Source organism: Thamnophis sirtalis, unplaced genomic scaffold (genome assembly GCF_051295495.1).
Source record: "Thamnophis sirtalis isolate CommonGarterSnake01/CBP01778 unplaced genomic scaffold, rThaSir2_p1.2 scaffold_6, whole genome shotgun sequence".
Lineage (NCBI taxonomy): Eukaryota > Metazoa > Chordata > Lepidosauria > Squamata > Natricidae > Thamnophis > Thamnophis sirtalis.
The window spans coordinates 109540560-109561473 of NW_028261386.1; the positions used below are offsets into that span (position 1 = coordinate 109540560).

At 33.1% G+C, this 20914-nt stretch overlaps 1 protein-coding gene across 3 annotated transcripts in view; it reads right to left on the bottom strand.

Moving 5' to 3' along the window:
• GRIK2 (glutamate ionotropic receptor kainate type subunit 2) overlaps window positions 1–20914 on the bottom strand; it is a 513484-nt gene that overhangs the window by 118179 nt on the left and 374391 nt on the right. For all 3 annotated transcript variants that reach the window (XM_087718717.1, XM_087718715.1, XM_087718716.1), the window contains one exon: window positions 5092–5210. In XM_087718717.1, the coding sequence (XP_087574843.1) occupies window positions 5092–5210 (119 nt within the window). The remainder of the gene's footprint in view (window positions 1–5091; window positions 5211–20914) is intronic.

Sequence of the window (20914 nt, forward strand, 5' to 3'; positions counted from 1 at the left end):
TTTAACTGACACATATGAAGACAAACAGCTGAAATGGCAAAAAATCATATACATAAAATATATGATGCCGCACCCACACCCACACATACACAGATATACGTATGTGTATGTATATAGATAGATGATAGATAGACAGACAGACAGACAGACAGACAGATAGATATTCTCTCTCTCTCTCTTTTCTCTCTCTCTCTCTCTCACACTCACACTGCAAAGTATTTTTTGAAACAAATTGCAAGATTGTGGAACACAAGGTATAGCAATGGGAGACCTGAATGACTTTTGTCTATCATAATCTAGCAAAAAGAAAATGACAAATAAAGCCGTAATGAAAAACAATCATTGATGTGAGCCATAAAAGAGAAAGAGTTTCCATTTAGCTTGAAAACAAATAATAACCTCGATCCTGTCAGTTAAAATTTGCAGAAGCTTTTCAAAGCATTTATGAGCGTCTAAATAATTTGCTCATAAAATGTTTGACTTTCATAACAAATAAGATGCTATCGCAAACTCTAAGAAATAATAGAATTAATGGGGAAGGAGAAGTATCAGGAAAACTCTGATACAAAGAAAGATACAAGAAATCTGAATATATCATGCAATAATATAAAAATCATCATAATGAAGCTAGATGTCACAAGTCAATAATAAAAAGAAACATCTCCCATATCTATACATAGCTCCACACTTCAAAGTAAATAGAAGTGGCTGAGCTACATATCTCATTTACTTCAAAAGCAGTGAAAATATTAGTATTATGCTTATTTTAAAACAAGTCAGACTACACATAAATTGCTGGAGTTGCCTGCTCATGACCATTAAAATAGAGGGATTTTGGTAATATCTTCATTACTATAAATCATAATTTAATAATAATACAAAAGGCTGAAATCAGTAGCCTTTACATTCCTTTCATTTGCCAAAAAAATATAATGTAATTGACACGCATGAAATCCTTAACATGGCAAATTAAGTAACTTGAACAAACAAATATATATACATATTCATTTTCCCATGATGGGCAAAATAATTTTGCAAGGTGTAGATGCAACAAATGGTCATTGTGAGCAAAGTTTTAGAAATTTTAATCAATTAGCCAGGGATTGGTTTTATTTTTTTTTAACTAGGTAAAATGAAACGCAGGCAAAATGGACTATTTTATTCCTGATCAATTATAACATTCATATTCACTCAATCAAGGAACTCCTCCAATAAAGTAGTGGAACTCATCTTCTAGTGAAGGGTTTTTTTTGGTTTTTTTTGCCAAACTCAACATCAAGTATGGAGCAAGGGGAGAAAAAACAACTTTCATTTTTGAAAGAGAGACGTGATATCCTAAACAAACTATTTGATCCAAAACAGCCCATCTGACCCTGCAGTTCATCATACCCTTGTGATTTCGAAGAAAATGAACAAAAGGGGGGAAAAAAGAAGAAAAAAGCTGACAGCCTTGGACATGACAGCCAACTCCAGCACCAGACTTTGCCTAGAATTCTGCAGGGAAAAAAGTAAAAATAGTACCTTTCAGATGTAGTCGCTCCTATGCCCTGTCAGTCAGACACTTAAACAATAAAACACTAATAGTGCCTAATAAGCCCAAGAGCTTATACTGTTTTCTTTAAAACAGACACTTAGAAAAGTCAAACAAGATTTGGAAGAAAAGAACATAGATATGTTTGCCATTCTTGCCCCAATTACCACAAGTTCATATCTTACCAAGAATATAAAGAGGGTGCCACCAAAGCCTGTAAAACAGAGCCTGGTTAGGGGCTGACTGTCATGTACCCAAGGTAACGTCATGTCCAGCACTATATCCCACAGTTTCCTGGGAGTAAGGGAACCAGGCAAGGAATGTATGAGTTTCCTCTATCATGTAGCCTCCAGCATTTGTTTCCAAGGTCAGTGTGTTAGGAACAAGGCAGATAAAAGTAGACTCTTCATGTGAGTCAGGAGTTGTTAAGCGTAGGATGGCCTCTTTCTATGAAGATTGATTTCCGAAAGCATTTCCATCAATTTAGATGGAAATCTTTAGTAAAAGGATTTTACTAAACCTTAGTAAAAAGGTTTGTCTTATGTTGGGAGATTTGTTTTTCCATGTTAAAACAACAATGGGTAAGACATTGTTGCAAAAAAAGGGTTCACAACAACCATTTCTGCTGCCATCCATGTATAATTAGTTAGTAGAATTCAATTTGTCCCTACTTAGAACACATCATAAGTAAATTAAAACCCACTGATTTAAATGGAGTCACTTAAAAAGAGAATTATGCCTGAATGTTAGTGAAATTGTGATTATTTTATTATAGATTTAATTTAATCTAAATTATTTATTTAGTTAAAGGGTGACTATCTTCAGTCAGAATTTATGGGGGGTACATTTTATAGTTAGAGGGCTACATGTTGCTTTAAATATCATGTGGTTGCATCACTCTCAAACAGAGAAGTGGACATGGAACAAAATTTAAATTCAATTAAACAGCATCAAATACAATGTTTGTGATTAATATTTTATCTATTTTTCATTTCTATTTTATTTATTTATCTAGTTAGGTCACTGAAGGTAATTCAACAGGTTATTTTGGATACCAATTTAGGGTGATACCAATATAGCTGCTTAATAAGATGTAACTTAACAGATGTGTTGCATCAAACTGCATGGAAAACAGATACAACATTGCAAATATGCTGTTAAATTTATTTAAAAAGAAAATTATTTAGACAGAAACTTGTCAGTGTGAAATGTGAAGTGCCAGTGCTATACAGCTCACATAAGAACTACATTCCTCTCTATGTGCAAATGATTCAGTTTACATATCTTAGTAAACCATAGTGTTGTGTCCATGGTCATTGTTTCCTTTTTGTTGTTTGATTGATTGGGTACATGGTCCTTATTTACCAGAAAACTTTTCTTTTTGCATGCCCCCTTTCCTCTATTTTCCTGGAATTGCAAATATTTCTAAGTAGTGGACTATTTTCACATACTTTTATTTTTTAAAGAGCATTCAGAAGCTACAGCTATTCCAGAATGCAGTAATTTAAGTAGTTGTGAGTGTTTCTCAACACCTATCCTCTGAGAGCTGTACTGGTTCCCAGTTAGCTTGCAGTGCAATTCAAGATTTAAATTTAAAATCCTTCATGGTTCAGGGCCTAGATATCTGGATAAAGGGTGTTTTAATGTCTCTTAATAAAGGATCCTTCTCCAGAAACTATTGTTGCATCTAACAGAACCATAATATTTCCCAGAATATGGCAGCATGGTGAGTTACAGATACTGCATAGTGTTCCCACATACCACTACTCCATGAGCTGCACCTGCTTCTAGTAGGCACAAGGTCTTACTGATGGATGGTTCCTGAACCAGTTATTAATGTATTATGCATTTTAATGTATTAATGTATCTGAGAAACGGTACCTCCAATAACCTGGTCCCAAGGCTTTAAATATGACACCATTAATTGCACCCAGAAGCAAATCAGCGGCCAATGTAGCTCCCACAGGAGAGGTGATACATGTGCACACTAAGAGTACAGTCAAATGCCCATGAATTAGGTGCAGTGAACTTAATGGAATATATTTTTCTAATTGGGATTCTACTCTGAAGGACTCTTAATAATAAAAGAAATAGAGATCTCATGGACACACTGCACATGTTGAAACTTGAGATGTATGCAAAGTATTGTAATGAAGTGACTCTATCCTATTGAAATGTGTATGGCCTACAGATCTTTAACTGGATTGTACTCATTGTTCTAGGAGTTATTTTCAATATTAGGAGAACTATAATTTAAAATATTATAAGAATCCAGAGTAATATGACTATAATGGTTTGTTAAATTATCTCTAGCTTCTTACTGTTGGGAATTTAATCTGGTCTATTACAAATTCAATATTTTTTCTTTGACATTATGCCAATTATATTCTTTATTTTTCCCCCAAAAAGAATAGTGCTTCTATTATTTTTCCTAAAATGTTGTTTTAGGATACTCAGCTGCCCTTATCCATATTCTGTAGTTTTTGTTAGTGTGAAAATAAATAAATTAATTAAAACCTGATTGTAAAGCTACACCTATGCACATACCTTCCTAAAGCTGTCCGGATCTCTTAAAAACCAGTGATGAAAAAATATAGTTGAAGGGGAGGAGGGAATTCTTAAATATACTATGGTAACATGGATGAAGCCTAGTAAGGACAAGAAGCAGTAATGGAAGTTTTTTAAAAAAAAATAACTCTTAAAATAATTAATGTGAGGACTTAAATCACAGGAATTACACCGAAATTTCTTTATGAGCAATGGAAGCTTATACTGTAGTGAGAAAGCTTTGTTAGAAACTGAGTGAGTTTCTATTGCTTATGTTAACAATCTTGCAGATGCCCAAAAGAAAAATAAATAACAAACTGAGCACAGCAAATTAAAGGTGGCATGCGCTGTATGACCTACAACCTCCATCCATCGAGACTAATTTATTTATTATGGTTTGTTCTCAGGTTAATATATCTATTAACATATCTATTATTTTAGCAACCATTTATATTTTAGTCATTTATATCTTTGCTTTCAGGTAAGGTACAGCATGCAATACATCAATGTTTATTCTGTCAAGTGCACTAATGGTCATTCATTAATCTCCATCCCCCCCCCCCAATGGAGCTTGTTTGCCACCAATAATGCACACAGGGATGACATTTATTAAACATGCACTAAATGGCATTTTGTTCTGGCCTTAAGTATAGAATGGGGAAGTTAATACTGGAAAGTAGACCATAATAAGGATTGGAGAGGTTCATGCTTTCAGCTCTTGCTTGATGTAGATATTAGTGTTTGGAGAATGCAAGTTACTGGGTTCATTAATGGCATGTACTTCCTCTTGGAATTAGACTGGAACTGTCTGAAAATGCTGATGTTTTGATTTATGCTCGTTTCCTGCCATTTTATTTCTGAAAGCCTGTTTGTTTAAAAAAAAAAAGCTGGTCTATGGTTACATGCACAGAGGTACCCATGCAAGCGGTTTGTGCCAGAGAAAAACAGAACGATTACCCCCAGCAAAAAGTGGGACATGGCACCCAAGAGAAATAGCAGACTGAATCGTATACCTTGCTGCATGAGAGCTCCAACTCCAAACCAGAAACTATTTAGCAAGGTAAAATTGTTTTCCACCACGTCTGAGTCAGGATTGCAAGGGTGTGGGTTATACCACTCATAGGGACTAAACCTGTGGTAATTGACAAAGAAAAAAAAAACAGATTTAACAAGCAGCAAACCGAAAGTCTATCCAGCAAATTTGCTGCAAAAGAGCAGAAAAACAAGAAACAGGTTAAATAGAAAACAGAAAGAAAATCTACACAATAAAACTGCATTATACAATAGCAGAAAGAAAGAAAGAAAGAAAGAAAGAAAGAAAGAAAGAAAGAAAGAAAGAAAGAAAGAAAGAAAGAAAGAAAGAAAGAGAAAGAAGTATTCTATCACCTACTTACTACTGGTTTTATTAATAACAATAATACAATAATGTACTCAGAAATAATATGGCCCCAAGAGAAGTCACTCAAAAGCTTTTAGTAAGCATTACTTAATTTTTCAGTAACATTATACCATGTAGCTATCAGGCATGTTATTACATATCAAGAAGAGGAAACTGTTACATTAAGCTAATTAGTAAAGGCTTAATTGCATTTTAAAAATTAATTGCAATTTTTCATAAAACCTTTCAGCCAATGAGCACAAAAGGAAATCAATTATTGTGGGTTAATATATTTTATTAAAATTCAAAGGATATTATTATGATTGAGCCATTATTATCATTATAAATCTGAAATATATGTGAACATCCAACCTCTAGATCAGATAGACCTTGCACAAATTATCTGGAACACTCAATAATCTCTATAATTAACTGACAGAACTCATTCCGGAGACAGAACTCATTCTAGAGACTATGTTTCTGGCCCTCAAAATTTATTTAATTGGAGAATGGACTGTCTTAAATCCACATTTAAATCCACAATATACATCTCTTGATTATTTATTTGAGGATTGGTTTCACTTTTAGGAGAAAGAGTATTTTTTAAAAAATATATATCTATAAATGTGCATTGTTTGATTACTGGAAGTGATAACAACAGAATAATGTGCAATATTTACACCACTGATGACTTCTAGTCTGAAATCCAGTGTGTTGGGTTATGGCTGAAACAGGGGTAGGGAATTTATATACCTAGAAGTGTTACTGAACCATTTTATTGCACTTGCCGTGATTTCTGAAACTTATAATTCAAGTTGTGGAGAACCACCCAAATACATAAAGACTTCCCTACTTATTGTTCATTGGTTTTTATGTAAAAGCACACTTAGGAACAAGTTCTTAGGAAACATAATACAATTTCCAAATTAAATTATATGTAAATAGTTATTCATATCTTGATGAATCACATACGTGAGATGGATGGCTATATACATTTGATAAATAAATATTTAAAAAACCAAATAATTTCACCTCAGGTAAGCATTTGGATAGGAGAAAACCCATTAGATTTGTTATTGGGTCTTTTAATTTGGCACAGTTAAAATTGTGTATTTAATATCAATTACATCATAGAAGGAGAAAAGAAACAGCATAGTAAACAATGTATCAATAATTCATCAGATATAAAAATGTAAGAGCTAAATTCTTGATAATGCATTATTATAACTTCTCAAATCTTTAAAGCCACTCTTTTACAAAACCAAATTGAAGTAGGAACCCATTATTAATGCATTAAAGGGTAGGAGGGGCAACAACTTGTCATGTAATTAAAGATATCTGAATAATGTTTTTCTCACTTCAGAGAATGCAATCTTATTTCCAATAATCTTTTCAACACATTAACATTCAGAAGATCAAACAAGCCATTTTTATCCTCTTAATAGAATGATAGTATATCTCCTTAAAAGCCTGTGCTTGAGAAACAAAGAAATGTTTCATTTTGGTCTCACAAGGAAAACTGACATTGCTGCTCAGAAAAAGTTGATGGGTTTATAATTATGTATTCTGACCCTCTCTTTTTTGTGCACTGTTTCCCAAGCAATCTAGATTTATTTTATTGTGTATTAAAGAATCCCTTTCAATGTACTTTGTCTTTGATTTAGTAACTTATTCACAACTTTCAGTAGCTGCATATGCCTAAGGATCATCCGAAGGACAAAAATATGATTTATAAAGTTTTCGGGCTCTGAATTTACTTGTTTCATTGAGTAGGTTGGGGGTGATATGTTTTAGGCACTTTGGGATCAAGGGGAAATTCTTGGTCATAATACAAGAATAACTTATGAAGTGAGTAAAATAAAATGCTGTCCTTTTTTTTTTTTTGGTCAACAGACAGAAATAAAAGAGGGAAAGACATACAGCAAAAAAGATAGATATAATTATAATTAAATGTATATGAACAAGATTTACACATACGTGACACTAGAATAAAGTTTCATGTTTCATCCATGAAAGAAAAATTTATAAGTTTTTTGTTATGTTGGGGTACATGGACAACACTTGGCTTTAGGTTAATACTACTAGCTTTCTATCTACAGGAAGCATTCAAGCATGAGAATGCAATTATTGGATTCAGACCACTTTTTCAGGCTCCGTGGACTATACTTAAAGTTGGGAAGTTAGCAGGTGTCTCTCTCTGTAACCTTTCACATCTTGAATCACTAATAAACTTTCATTTGTGTCCAGATTTGGATTATAGAGAATACTGCCTTAAATGTGTATGCATATGTGCATGAATAAAATTATTCAATGTAGTATGGAGCGCTTTCAAACTGACACTGCATGTCAGTAATAAAACAACTGTCATAAATGAAATAAACTAAATAATAATGATTTATTTCCTCTAAACAGTGCATAAAATGTTCTGTAAAGAATATCATAATTCAAGGAGGAATTATGTTGGAAACACTAAATTAAAATTTAGTGAGATAAGTACACCATATCAGTTCCATACATAGAATATCTTTTCTGGAAAATCATAGACAATATTGATGATATTTATCTATTTCTAAGAAAGGAAGAAAAAACTCAATTTTTATAAATTCATTTACTTCCTATTAAGATTTTTTTCAAAAGTTAGAGAAGTAGAAAAGAGATATTTTTTTTTGCCCAGAATTGATGAAAGAAAATAAAAGCTGGATGGAAAAACTAATGAATCAATTCTCAACAAACACTAAGAAATTTATCAAGCTATTTATCACCTCCAAGCAATTCTTAGTTGTTAGTATGAAATTAAGAGAGGTTCACTCTCAATTTCAGCTGGTTATAACATTTGCTTGTTTGCTTCCAGATTCATGTTGATCATTTTCCATTATCATATATAATGCCAGGGTTAATCAGTATAATAAAGACATCAGTTTAAATAGTTCCTTGGAACAGTTTTGAGGTTTACCAGTTTGAATATTATCTCACAGTTATTACCTCAAGCCATCTTGACAGGATATACATAACTGGAGCGAAGTTTAGAATGAATCCAAGAGACTTTAACCATCAGAAGCCTAGAATAATTTTCAGTGGCTTTGTAGGGGCTTAGTTATGTTGAACAAGGTTGCCAAATAGCACTGCAGGTGCAACAATGATAGGAAAATATTATTATATTTTGCCACTGTTATTGCCATGATATAACTATTATTATAGACTATATACAATATACATATTTGGTTAGATTTGCTCCTGATCTTTCTACAACAGCAGTCCAGATTGTTCTTTTGTTAATTCATACCCTGGAGCTCTTCTGAAAACTAGGGAGATCATCCAGATTCTCAACTGGAAAAGGCTGAATAGGCACAGACTGATCCAAGGCTGTCATCAACCTTTCATTCCAAGTGATGACTAAGATCTCAATTGGGTAATGTAACAGATTCTCAGGGAATTATCCAAGCACCCTCTCCTGGTTAACAGATTAACAGAGTTGGAAGGGACTTTGTAAGTCATCTAGTCCAAAAAAAACGCCCAAGCAGGAGACCCTATATCATTTCTGACAAATGACAGTCCAGTCTCTTTTTGAAAGCCTCCAGTGATGAAGTTCCCACAACTTCTGAAGTCAAGCTGTTCCATTGGTTGATTGTTCTCACTGTCAGAAAATTTCTTCTTATTTCTAGGTTGAATTTATCCTTGATCAGTTTCGATGCATTATTCCTTGTCTGGCCTTCAGGTGCTTTGGAAAATAGCTTGACTCCCTCCTCCTTGTGGCAGCTCCTCAAATATTGAAACACTGCTATCCCCTAGTACTTCTCTTCACTAGACTAGCCATGCTGAGTACTTGCAACTATTAATGTTTTAGCTTCCAGTCCCTTAATCATCTAGGTTGTTCTTCTCTGTACTTTTTCTAGAGTCTCAACATCTTTTTTATAGTGTGGTGACCAAACTACCAGACCAAATTGACAGATTAAATATGTCAATAGATTGTCTGTTTGACCACAGTGACATTGCCTGCTGGACTAACATGAATAGGAACACCTAATTCCACAGAGAAGTGAGCATCAAAAACATTTTGCCATCTTCCCTTTGACCTTTGAACTAAGTGACTTAACTAGCATCAAACTGATTTGCAAGCTCTGGCATCTTTCTATTATATACAGCATTTCAATATGAAAAATGCCAAGATCTGGAATCTATGATAAATTGTATTTTTTTTTCAGACCTAGAAGTTGGCTAAATCCACTTTTCTATATTGTTTAAAGGAGAAATCTATACCGATTTGCAGCAATTGATTGTTATGTGTTGCTTATCAACATTTCAGTTAGGACTTGAAAAAGGAGAAGAGAAGGTGAACGCAGGGGTGGGGGGGAGCCTTTCAAGCAATGTGGTGAAAACCATTGAAATTGTTTTGCTTTGCAACAAATGTCCAGGAGCCCCTTTATCTTACTTCTTTTTCCTCTCAAACTGCTATACTTATTAATTCTGAGGTAGTGCTGCCCTTTTAGTGCTATCGCACATATTGGCATCTTTAAAAAAATGAGGAGAGAAGCACATTTAGAGAACTTACAAAAATGTCTCTCCTTCAGCATAGAATTGTGAGATAACGCCCAGTACAGGAACACAACTTTAAAAGTGTTTCACACATTGCCATAGAGATTCTTGACAATCCTGCTATTAATTCACTAAACAGGTAATATATAGCTATAGGGTAATCTAGGACAGAAATTCAAACACCATTATAAGGTATTATTTCTGAGTCTCTTTGCTATCACCTTGTAGTTGTCTGGATATTTGCAGCCTAAGCCTCATAGCTCTTACAACCTCATAGCTCTACATAAAGCTGTTGAAAAAAGGGAGGAAGTAAAAATGAAAAGGCAAAATGTCTAGAGCTATAGGAAAACCTGGAACAATTATGTTTCCTTTAGGAATCTTAACCTATCTCCCATTTGTTCAAGCTAATATTCTTTGACGCTAATGGGGAAGAGAATGTATACAAATGATGAAGATGTAGAGAACAGTTACATTTAGGCAGAAAGGCCTTCCCACTTACAGCAAATGGTATTTGAAACTACCTTTTAAATGTTTAGGTATAAATACTAAAGATGAAAAATATTTAAAAAGTTTAAAAATCTTAATATCCATACTGATTGTAACTCTAAATCCTTGGCTTCTTGCTCTAAAGCAAAATTAAAGTTAAAAAAAAAAAGAAAATTATGTTTTTTTCATTTAAGATATTTTAGGGCCAATGATTACATCAGAGGCCCCCAACCTCCGGGCCATGGCCCACTACCAGGCATTGAGCCATTCAGAACGAGGCTGTGGAAGTTATAGGCAAGCACATGTGCACACATATCCTCACTTACAAAAGCAGTGGATAGGCACATGGATGCATTCCATTTATCTGATACTCCATCCCCCCCCCCAATGGGTCCACAAAGCCAGAAAGATTGGGGAACTCTGGATTACATCATGACTAATTTTTTACACAAGCATCATCAATCTAATGAAACAAACAGCAACAATAATTCAACCTGCCACTGATAATCTGAGATACCATAGCTTGGCATCTGGTTGTTTTTTTTTTTTGTTGTTTTTTTGGTAGTTTGTTTTATTTATATGCCGCCCTATTCTCAAAAGGGACTCAGGGCGGCGAACAACTGTTGAGAGCTTTAAGTTATTATTTGCTGCAACAATGCATTTCTGAAACTAGTCCCAATCTTCCTAATTCTGAACTGGAAAAAAAAACCCAGATACTTCCCAATCAACACTATCACAACATAATAAGCATGAACCAAAGCTTCTCACATTCTTCCTGTTTTATATGATGAAATCAATTCTTTCATTAACTCAGAATATGTTTCCATTTTTACAATAAGCATTTGATTTTCACTCATATCTGAATCTCTTGACTGAAACTATCAAAAAGTAAAAAAAAAAAAGTTAAGTTACTATATTGAAAAACTCATTGTATCCAATTTATATACAGTATATAATACCCTAAATTAATCCTATTACCACCAGCCTAAATCTGTTTATATCATAGTTTCTAAATTTACATGTAGCAGTTACATGGTGAGATCATGTACAGCATAGTTGAAGCAGGTCAAGCCAGTCATTTGTTTCTCAAAATAATCCACCAGGTGCTTCTGAAGTGCTTATTAGCCATGATACTCTTCCACCATTGATCAGCTGCAAAGGGTCTGTGGAGGCAGTATTGACTGTTCAAGCCCTTGATAGAACTATATTCCATAAATGTATTAATTATCCTTTTAAAAGTTCCAACTTAATTGGCATTGCCACATTTTTGGTAAGAAATTCAAATGATTAATTTATAAATTAGTCATAAACAACTGACTTATTAATGCATGTGTGAATTTAAATGTGCTTTGCCTTAATATGAGACCACTTTCTATCTACTAAAGCTGAATTACATTTGCCCATGGGTGGGATTCAGCCGGTTCGGGTGAATCGGTAGCTCCGACGATCAGCTGGGGAGCGAACCAATTCACTCTGACAATCAGGTGGGTCTGCCCGCCCACCCCTGCACTTTACTTACCTATATCCTTTCAACTGACTCACACGGCAGAGCGATTGCCGTGCATCAGCTGTATTACTCCCCAGAAATAATGGGGAAGGTAAGTTTTGTTAAAACTGTGCACATCATTGTGTGTGTGTGGAGCGCATAATCACAGAACTGGTTGTTAAACTGGCAGGATCCCACCACTCTATTTAATTTAATTTTAATTAAATATTAAATTTTATTTCTATCCACATATACCACCCATCATATTTACATATAATCATCAGGTTTCAAATGTTTGGTATAATGTTAGACTTTATATCTCCTTCCATATAAAGAGCAACATCAATCCCACAGGAGTCTTCCTGGTCTTGCCTATAAAATCTTCATCTGGAAATTATTGATTCCAACTGATTCCCTCCATATTTCTAGGTTTCTATTGCTTGGCTGAGATATGTTTTTTAACAGTCCTACATACCGTATCCTTTTCCAAATGTCATTGCTATGAGCCTTTTTTTCACAGCCTTTTTCTCACCCTTTCATTTCCTTATTAACATCACCATGCATTAACTCAGATTCAGCCTTTTTATTATTTCGAATAATATTTCTGGAAATATCTACACATTTCTTTACCACATGAAGGCTTGTAAAATCTGTTCTGCCACCATTTCCATATTTGAATTGACAGCTTTGTTCTATTTCAGATGAGGTGGAGTCTGTCTTCTTTGTACACATTCAATATTTTCCGAAATATTCTCCAATGATTAATAAATCTAAAGCCTCTTCTCCACCATCTTATTCATGTATTGAGATTTTACAGGTCTTCCTGACTAGTTTTGCTATAAGACTAAGAGGAAGCCATTTTGGAATGGTATCCTCTCATTCCTGGAGCTCAGAATATGTTCTTTATGAATCTGTGAATTATTTTCAGAAACAAAGCTTGCAAATTTTATTAAACTGTTTTGCAGTATGTTATGCTGAATGTTTTCATCTAATGGTATGTTTTATATTAAATGAGATTAGACCTGAGCTATAATACTCTTCATTAGTTTGTTTGTTTTTTAATTGAGAAAATCTGAAGAGCCTTGAAGGGTGTAAACAAAGTATTAAAATGCATGATTGCCTAACATTGTACACCATATAATGTTGTGATAATAGCATCTATTAAAAATGAGTATCAAAACTACCACCTGCTCACTACTAAAGACAAACAGATCTAAAGCACAAATCTAAAAATGGAGGCTTGTCTATTGGAATTGCACTCATTCTTTTTCCTAAAACATTAGTACTTACTACCTGGGAATTTTGTTTAAGAAATCAAGTATTCTTATTTCTATTTATAAAAAGATCAAAAGGAAGTTAATATTATGTCAGTGGATGCATAAAACAGATTTGTACAGGGGTCATACATACATACATACATACACACACACACACACACACACACAGAGAGAGACATACATACATACATACATACAGACAGACAGACAGACAGACACATACATCTCTTTGTGTGTGTGCACATGTACACATACATATAGCTACACACAGAGAGACAATTATATGTCATATAAGATGGTACAGCTAGTAGTGACAATTGGGAGGAGACACAGAAGTTTCTGCTAAAAGAGAAAAGTGCCTTAAAGCTGAGTTGACGGAAGTAAGTTTCCCTCTTTGAAAGCTGTGTTTTCAACAATGAAAGAAAAAAAAAATCTATCCCATGGGACTGGAGCTGCTGCCTAAGAGATAGCCATATTGCTTTTGTAATTATAAGCGTCTGGACCCATACATTATATTAGTAGCAACCCACCTTTTCTATCTACATGATAGGTCCCTAATCAAATAATATTGTTCAGATCTTCATACCCACCCTTTTGAACAGCTTCACTAAAAAAATGTTTATCTTGAAAAACTAGAGAACTTGATAGACATGTATCAAATAAGAAAATTGGATAGCAGGGTAGAAACATTAGATTGCTTCTTGTTATCTAATGGTACGAGCTCCTATTGCATAATGTATATATTGATCAGTCCCATGGCTGTTTTCCAAGGTGAGAAATAACAATGCACCTGGAATGACCAAGGGAGGTTGCCTACCATACAGGGATCGAAGAAAAGATAATGATTAGTGACAGCCAAAATTGAGCAAGGGCACTGACTAGAACATCACCTAATAAAAATAAAATAATCACAAGTAAGTGATTTCATATGATTTGATATCTTAAGTTCTCTGTTTTAATTTGGTTTTATGGTAATTCATATATTAAATATTATGCCTCTCTATTCGCTGTAATGTTATAATAGGATGTATCACTAACATATCTATATAATCTTATACATTATGCAATGGTTAATAAACATTGGTTAGATACAACATACAGTAGATAGCGATTCTCCCTAGGGCTAAGGACAGCAAACTCTGATTTAGGGTTATAGAAAACTTCGGAAAAAAATGGCTATGCTTCCAGGGTAAGGTTGCTGTTTGTTTAATGGTTTTCTTCTGTGGATTTTCTTGCTAGAGCATGTTAGTCCAGTTTATCTATTGATTTAATATTTTAGTTCTTTATGTCTCTTTTAGATTTATGAGTTGCCCAGAATCCACTGGATATGGGCAGCCAAATAAATTTAAAATAATAAAAATATCAGACAGAAAAACAAGAAAGCTACTGACTGCTCACTATGCATTACATAAACATAATGATAATTGTTAGATTACATCTGCCTGACAGAAATGGAAGCAGAAGTTTTACTTCAAGTCAAATAAACTGTTCTAGAAGAACAGCATGTGTTGGCTGATTATTTGCAAAGACAGTCAAGAACAAGCATTGATCCAAGTTAAAAACTGGAACTTACTAATATTCAGGCAACAAAACATGAATATCAAGATAGTTTAATAAACATAAGAACAGAATACTGGCAAGGAAAAGAATCACATTCTACAAAGATTGAAAATATTGAGGGAACACAACCTTGATAGCATATACATGTAATTGTCAGCTAATGACCTGCATAGATTCTATTTCACTATTCTATTTCCTATTCTATTTCATTGGAGCAATGTAGCACTATCTAAATCATAGTGCTACAACTATGTTCCTATTTTAGTTGACTATCAGAGCAAAACACAGGTAGCAGTAAAAAAAAAAAAACCTATCAGGGGGGAAAAAAACCTTGCCAACTAAACCTACATAGAGATACAGCTGGGATCAAGATAATGGCAGCCAGTTTTTAAAATTATGGAACAACTCAGATTAACCTCTATATAGGTTAATTTGGCAAAAAAAGTGCATAGGATCCAGAGCTCAACTAAAATATGGCCAAAGAACTACAGAACACATCTCATGTATTTCTCTGCTGATATTTTGAACTAAATGAAATTTGGGGATGGTAGCTGAGCAATAGATTGCAGAAGGCTAATTTATACCAAAGAGAAGATTGCTATTCACCAGTTCTCCAAGCAGCTCTTGAAAACAAGGGGCACAGCTATTCACCAGTTCTCCAAGCAGCTCTTGAAAACAAGGGGCACAGCTTCTTGGAATAACCTTCCTGTTTCCAAATTTAAGATATGAAAACAATTGCATGAAAGAGCTGTGGGAATATTTGAATAAGCACATCTACTCCTTTAGTTGGCCTGCATTGAATGTAGAGACAACTAAAAGAAGTTTTGTTTTAAAGATTCATAAAGGATCTTAAAGGAAGACTTTTATATACTGTATATTCTTAGGCATTTTGATACACTTATTATAAAGTCTTTGTTCAGCCCTATTGAATAGATTATCAGAGAATAATCATATTTCCTAAATTACTTGTAATTAAATATAAAGTTAAATGAAATCAAATTCAGTTTCTGGTATCTGTAGTGTTACATTTCACTCAAATGCCAGGAGTGTCCTTGGCTCAGAATATATTTTACATCACAGATCTTTCTTATTAGGAAATGTAAATATAATACACCGTAAAGGCACTAGAACTTGGAGGTGACTAGAAAGATATGCTAGACATATCTTTATATTTACAAATGGTGAAATAGATCACTGTATGAAACAGTAGCAAATAAAGAAATATGGTTTCAGGAAACTTTAGGAAGTTTCTGAATGTAATGAAAAATTGTATTCTGCCACCAATCTCAAGTATCCATAATTGCATGCAAAAAAAAAAAAAAGCATATGTTGAACAAGTTGAAAACCTGAATCTTCCAAATTAATAGATCACCATTCCCTTGCAAACTTAGTCAACAGTGCTGACAATGGCCACATGTATCAGTCATAATCCTACAAATTCCCCTTCTCCCTTTGTTTCCCTTAGCACTTTGACCCTGGCCTTAAGCTGCTGGAACAGACCAGGCTGCCTGCCAAATCTGAAAGAAGGGCCAGCAATGAAAGAGCTGATAATCTACCACAAGCTTGCATTAAACAAGAACAAATCAATAAACTTCACCACATTTTACTGACCCTGCAACACAGCAAACTTCCTAAGGAAGTCAAAGTGCTAAAATCTACTACTATTAGTACTACTATTACAGTGCTATTTGGCATACTATGATCAATCTAAATGATTAATGGAAAAAATATCAGTATCATACAAATTCATAGTTTGAATACTGATAGTTTTTCGTTTTTCAGCACAGGCCGAAAGTGTGGCAAATAAGTCAACACAGTTTTTGTTGTTATTGTTTGGTCATGCTCACATTCAGACAATTCTGGCAACATAAGGTATTTGATGATTACAAATTCTGAGTGCTTTGGAAGTTGACTTTTGGGTTTGTTTATATACAGTACCTCTAGTCTATTATATTTAAAATGTAGATTGACATGAATATAAACCTTCCTTTTAAAAAGTATGTGCTAGTTCTTCTGCATTCTGTCTGTATTCCTGCTAAAAACAGAGGTGGGAATAATGATGAGGACACAGCTTCTGCTGGTTATTGCCCTAAAGTTGTTTTTAAATCACACATTCAGGTAAAACTATAGGCAGAACAAGGATGGAAAACACTATAGTAGAAAATGATTTTAAAAAAAACAAAAAAAACTTCCTGCATACTATAGTCCTGATCTAGAACTGGGAAGCCCTTGTTTTCTTTTCTCTTTTTTAAAAAAAAGAATATTGATAAGCACAATTTTAAAATGTGTGTTAATTTTAATATTTTCTTGATTTTAAAATAGTCTAAAGAATGTAAACAAATGCACTGTATATGGAATAAAAAGAAAATAAATCATAAAATAAATACTGCATTATAATATAAATTATAAAAAAAAATTCTTGAATTAAAATTTCTAGAGAAATGTGAAGAATAACATAATTTTTTTGTAGGATCTCAAACACAAATATTTCTGATCAGACATAAGCACAGTCCATAAAGATCAAGTAACAGGACTAAATAGAACTTTGACCCTAAAAGTTCAGATGCAAAATATTTCTACAAAGATCTTTTCAAGATTAAAAAGAAGTCTAGTATTTAACTGAAGCGTAGACTTTATAACATTGAACCTGTTCTGATTTTTAATTATTATTATTAATTAATTAATTACAATCCAATGTGCACTGATACACAAATTTATATATAATTAAAGTTTGGAACTTATTGAAAATTTTATTAACTACAAAAAGGTCAATACTTCTAGTTATGTTGTTGCAAGAAATTATATATATACATATTAGGAATATATATATTCCTAACACAGAATGTCAGAATTTGGTAATATTACTGTCAGTCATCTTAACAATTTGAATGCAAAACTGTTCCCACCGCAAAACAATCTTTAATGTTACAATTTATATTCAGTTTTTGACAGAGTGGCTTTAAAGACTTAGAAATAAATATTAAGTAAATAAATGCTAACCCAGGCTTACATTTATTTTCCAGTTATTCTTATCTTAAAAAAATATTTAAAAAAAAATAAAATAAAAACAAGCAATAAATTCAATACTGCAGAGTTTCCTAGAAGATGCTTGGAATATTGAGTGGAATCCACAAAGAATTTCCTTTTGCAGATGTCTCAGAATAAATGAGACCTCTCCCATGTTTGTATTTTGTTAATTTGAGGTTGGAGTGTGCACCATTCATTTTCATATTTAAATTGTACTTCCCATCAATATTAAATATGTGTCGCTTGTATAACAATATTCATAAGCACATTTGCTTCTCAATAACCAACAGCTTACAGTAATGTAAAGATAATCACCATACTTGATCCATAACTAACACTGGTTAGTTTTTTTTTTAAAGTAAAGAACAATTATTATGAATCCTTTCTCCATCTACATAATTAAAGCCATTTGATAACTTTATCCAACAGATTTAAACATAAAAATAACCATCTTTTTACATTCATGCACTGCTAAGAACCAACTTTTGCTGTTGAATTTGTAAAAGCAAATATGAGAAGTAAATTTAATATAACAGAAAAAGAGCGAGTTATGTAACTGAAATATGCACAATAAAATGAAAACAAAAAAAATAAAAAGACTTAAAAAACCTAAATATTGGATAAATTTTATCAACATGAAAGCATATTGGTATTCATAATGCAACATAACAAATAAGTCAGTAGCAATTCTTTAAATAAATCACCTACAAAAGAACATCTGGAAGGAGGTAACAATATTATGATCGCCTATCATTTTTCATTTTCTTGCATAATTTGCATAGTGTATAATGGCTCAATGGGTTAAAATTCTTTGAATAATTTGGGAAGGAAATGCAGTAGCTTCTTTGATTACTATTTTTGTGTGTTTGTGTGTATGCAATTGTTGTCCCAAATCTATACTAAACATTCTCCCTCCCCATGCCTAGAACAGTTAACTGTTTTCTTCCCAACAGCTGCATTAAAAATCCCACACAACACATTTTGTTTGTGATTCTTTGCCCATAAGACCAGATGCTTACCTGTGTACCATTCCGTAATTTACTGTTCAGTCACTTCAGAACTAATAAATGTCAAGCTGATTGCAGGCTACATAGCCTAGCTAGGATGTTACTTTCAAATTACTTTCAAATGAGAATGTATAAAAAGGGAAAGCAAGGGAAACTTACCTAAATTCTTTTCATTTAAATATATTAAAATAAATATTCAGGTGCATATTCTGGACCAACTTAGATGACAGTTGCTGCCCTGGTTTTGGAATGGTCATAATGCCAGTAACATTCTTAAAGGCTTTCACCATCACTTTAAGTACCATTACAGAAGACTTAAAACAACTATTGTAGAAGGTTTAATAGAAGACTTAATTCATCCTAAATTCAAATGCATAGAATGGTTTAGCTGCATGCTGCACTCAAATTTAACACACTCTATCTGTATATGTTTCCAAGCCAAAGTCAGAAAACACAGGCTGCATTAACTCATTTCTGTTTAAAGTTAGTATTAATAATATTTTTTCTGCATTTCATCACAAGTTGTAGACCAAAGCAATTAAGGAAATATTGAAAAAGAATAGGTAATCTACCAGATGACAACCAAATGAAGTAATATTAATTAAATAATCTACCATGGCCGACTGTATTTCATGATATATTAATTCAAAATTATGTGTCTGTGTTACATGATTTATCAGTAGAGTTCATCTGGGGTCAGGAAGCATCAAAAATCAATTCAAACAAATAAACAAAACAATAATAACATCCCTGTTATTTGCAATTATTATATTTACTATCAATAATTATCACCATAGCAACATTACACAAGCATGCAATTAAAATGACTATAGTAATCGCTTACTTTTTTATATTTTCCAATTCATGTTTCATCATCATCATCTCATATAGTACAGTCTTTGAAAAGATTGAAGACTATGCCACAATACAAAAATAAGAGCTGGGCTTGACCCCTGCCTGAAATCAACCCACTCAATCCCTGTGTATCAATTGTAAGTAAGGACCAAGTAAGATGTATTTTTCTATTAAATAGATTTGTTCGGGAAACAGTGTCATACATAGATTGAATTTGAAAGTAATGGCTTTTGGACTACTTTACATAAATAGAGAATCAAAAGCAATTATGGGACTTGATAGGTGAGAACATACATATGTCTTCAGAAATTTTTAAGATTTATCCCCTTGGGGTTATAAGATGAAGCAACTTTGCTCTGCTTGTGAGGTTCATATTTTGTAGAACAGAGATCTTCAAACTTGGCAACTTTAAGATTTCTGGATTTCAACTCCCAGAATTCTCTAGCCAGCATAGCTGGGAGTTGAAGCCCACTAGTCTTCAAGTTGCCAAGTTTGGGAACCCCTGCTGTATAAGAATGATCCAGGAAATACACTGCTATTCTTATAGAGCTATGGCCATTAGAGGCAGGACAGAAATGTGTCCTACTCAATTCTGAGTGTGGTTAAATTTTTTGAAAAGTACAGCTATCTGCCAAGTATTTTTCTATTTAACACTGTGATTCATTTAAAAAAAAGTCTTAAGATGATTTAAGATCTCACTACTAAAATTAATATGATCATTACCTCAACTAACCCCAAACCCAAACTAATTTAAAATTTCAGAGAGTGAGTGTATAAAATTATGATGATAATAATTTATTATTAATTAAATCCTAATTTATCTAGGTTGTTTTTTTTTTTGCAATAAGCATTAGCTAAGTGATGTCATATTTTATGTACATGAAACCCTGGGAATCATGATGTAGTATGACTCCCAAATATATTTTGCCATTATGCCATCATAGTATAATTTCCTGCAGTTTTGTCGTATCAATGGCTTCGTACACCCAGAATAATGCTATTGAAAGTGATATGTTGGAGTGTTCCCTCACTATAATTTATCTATATATCTAGATAGAGGAAAGTTGAACTCTTCTTGATTTAGAAATTATTTTATACAATAATTAGTTCTTGGGCTTGCTTAAAATCTAGCATTTTAGCCCAATACTCCATAGAAAATATATTATACTGCAATCCTATATATTATATTAAAATAAATAAATACATTTCCTGAATAAATCCAATATT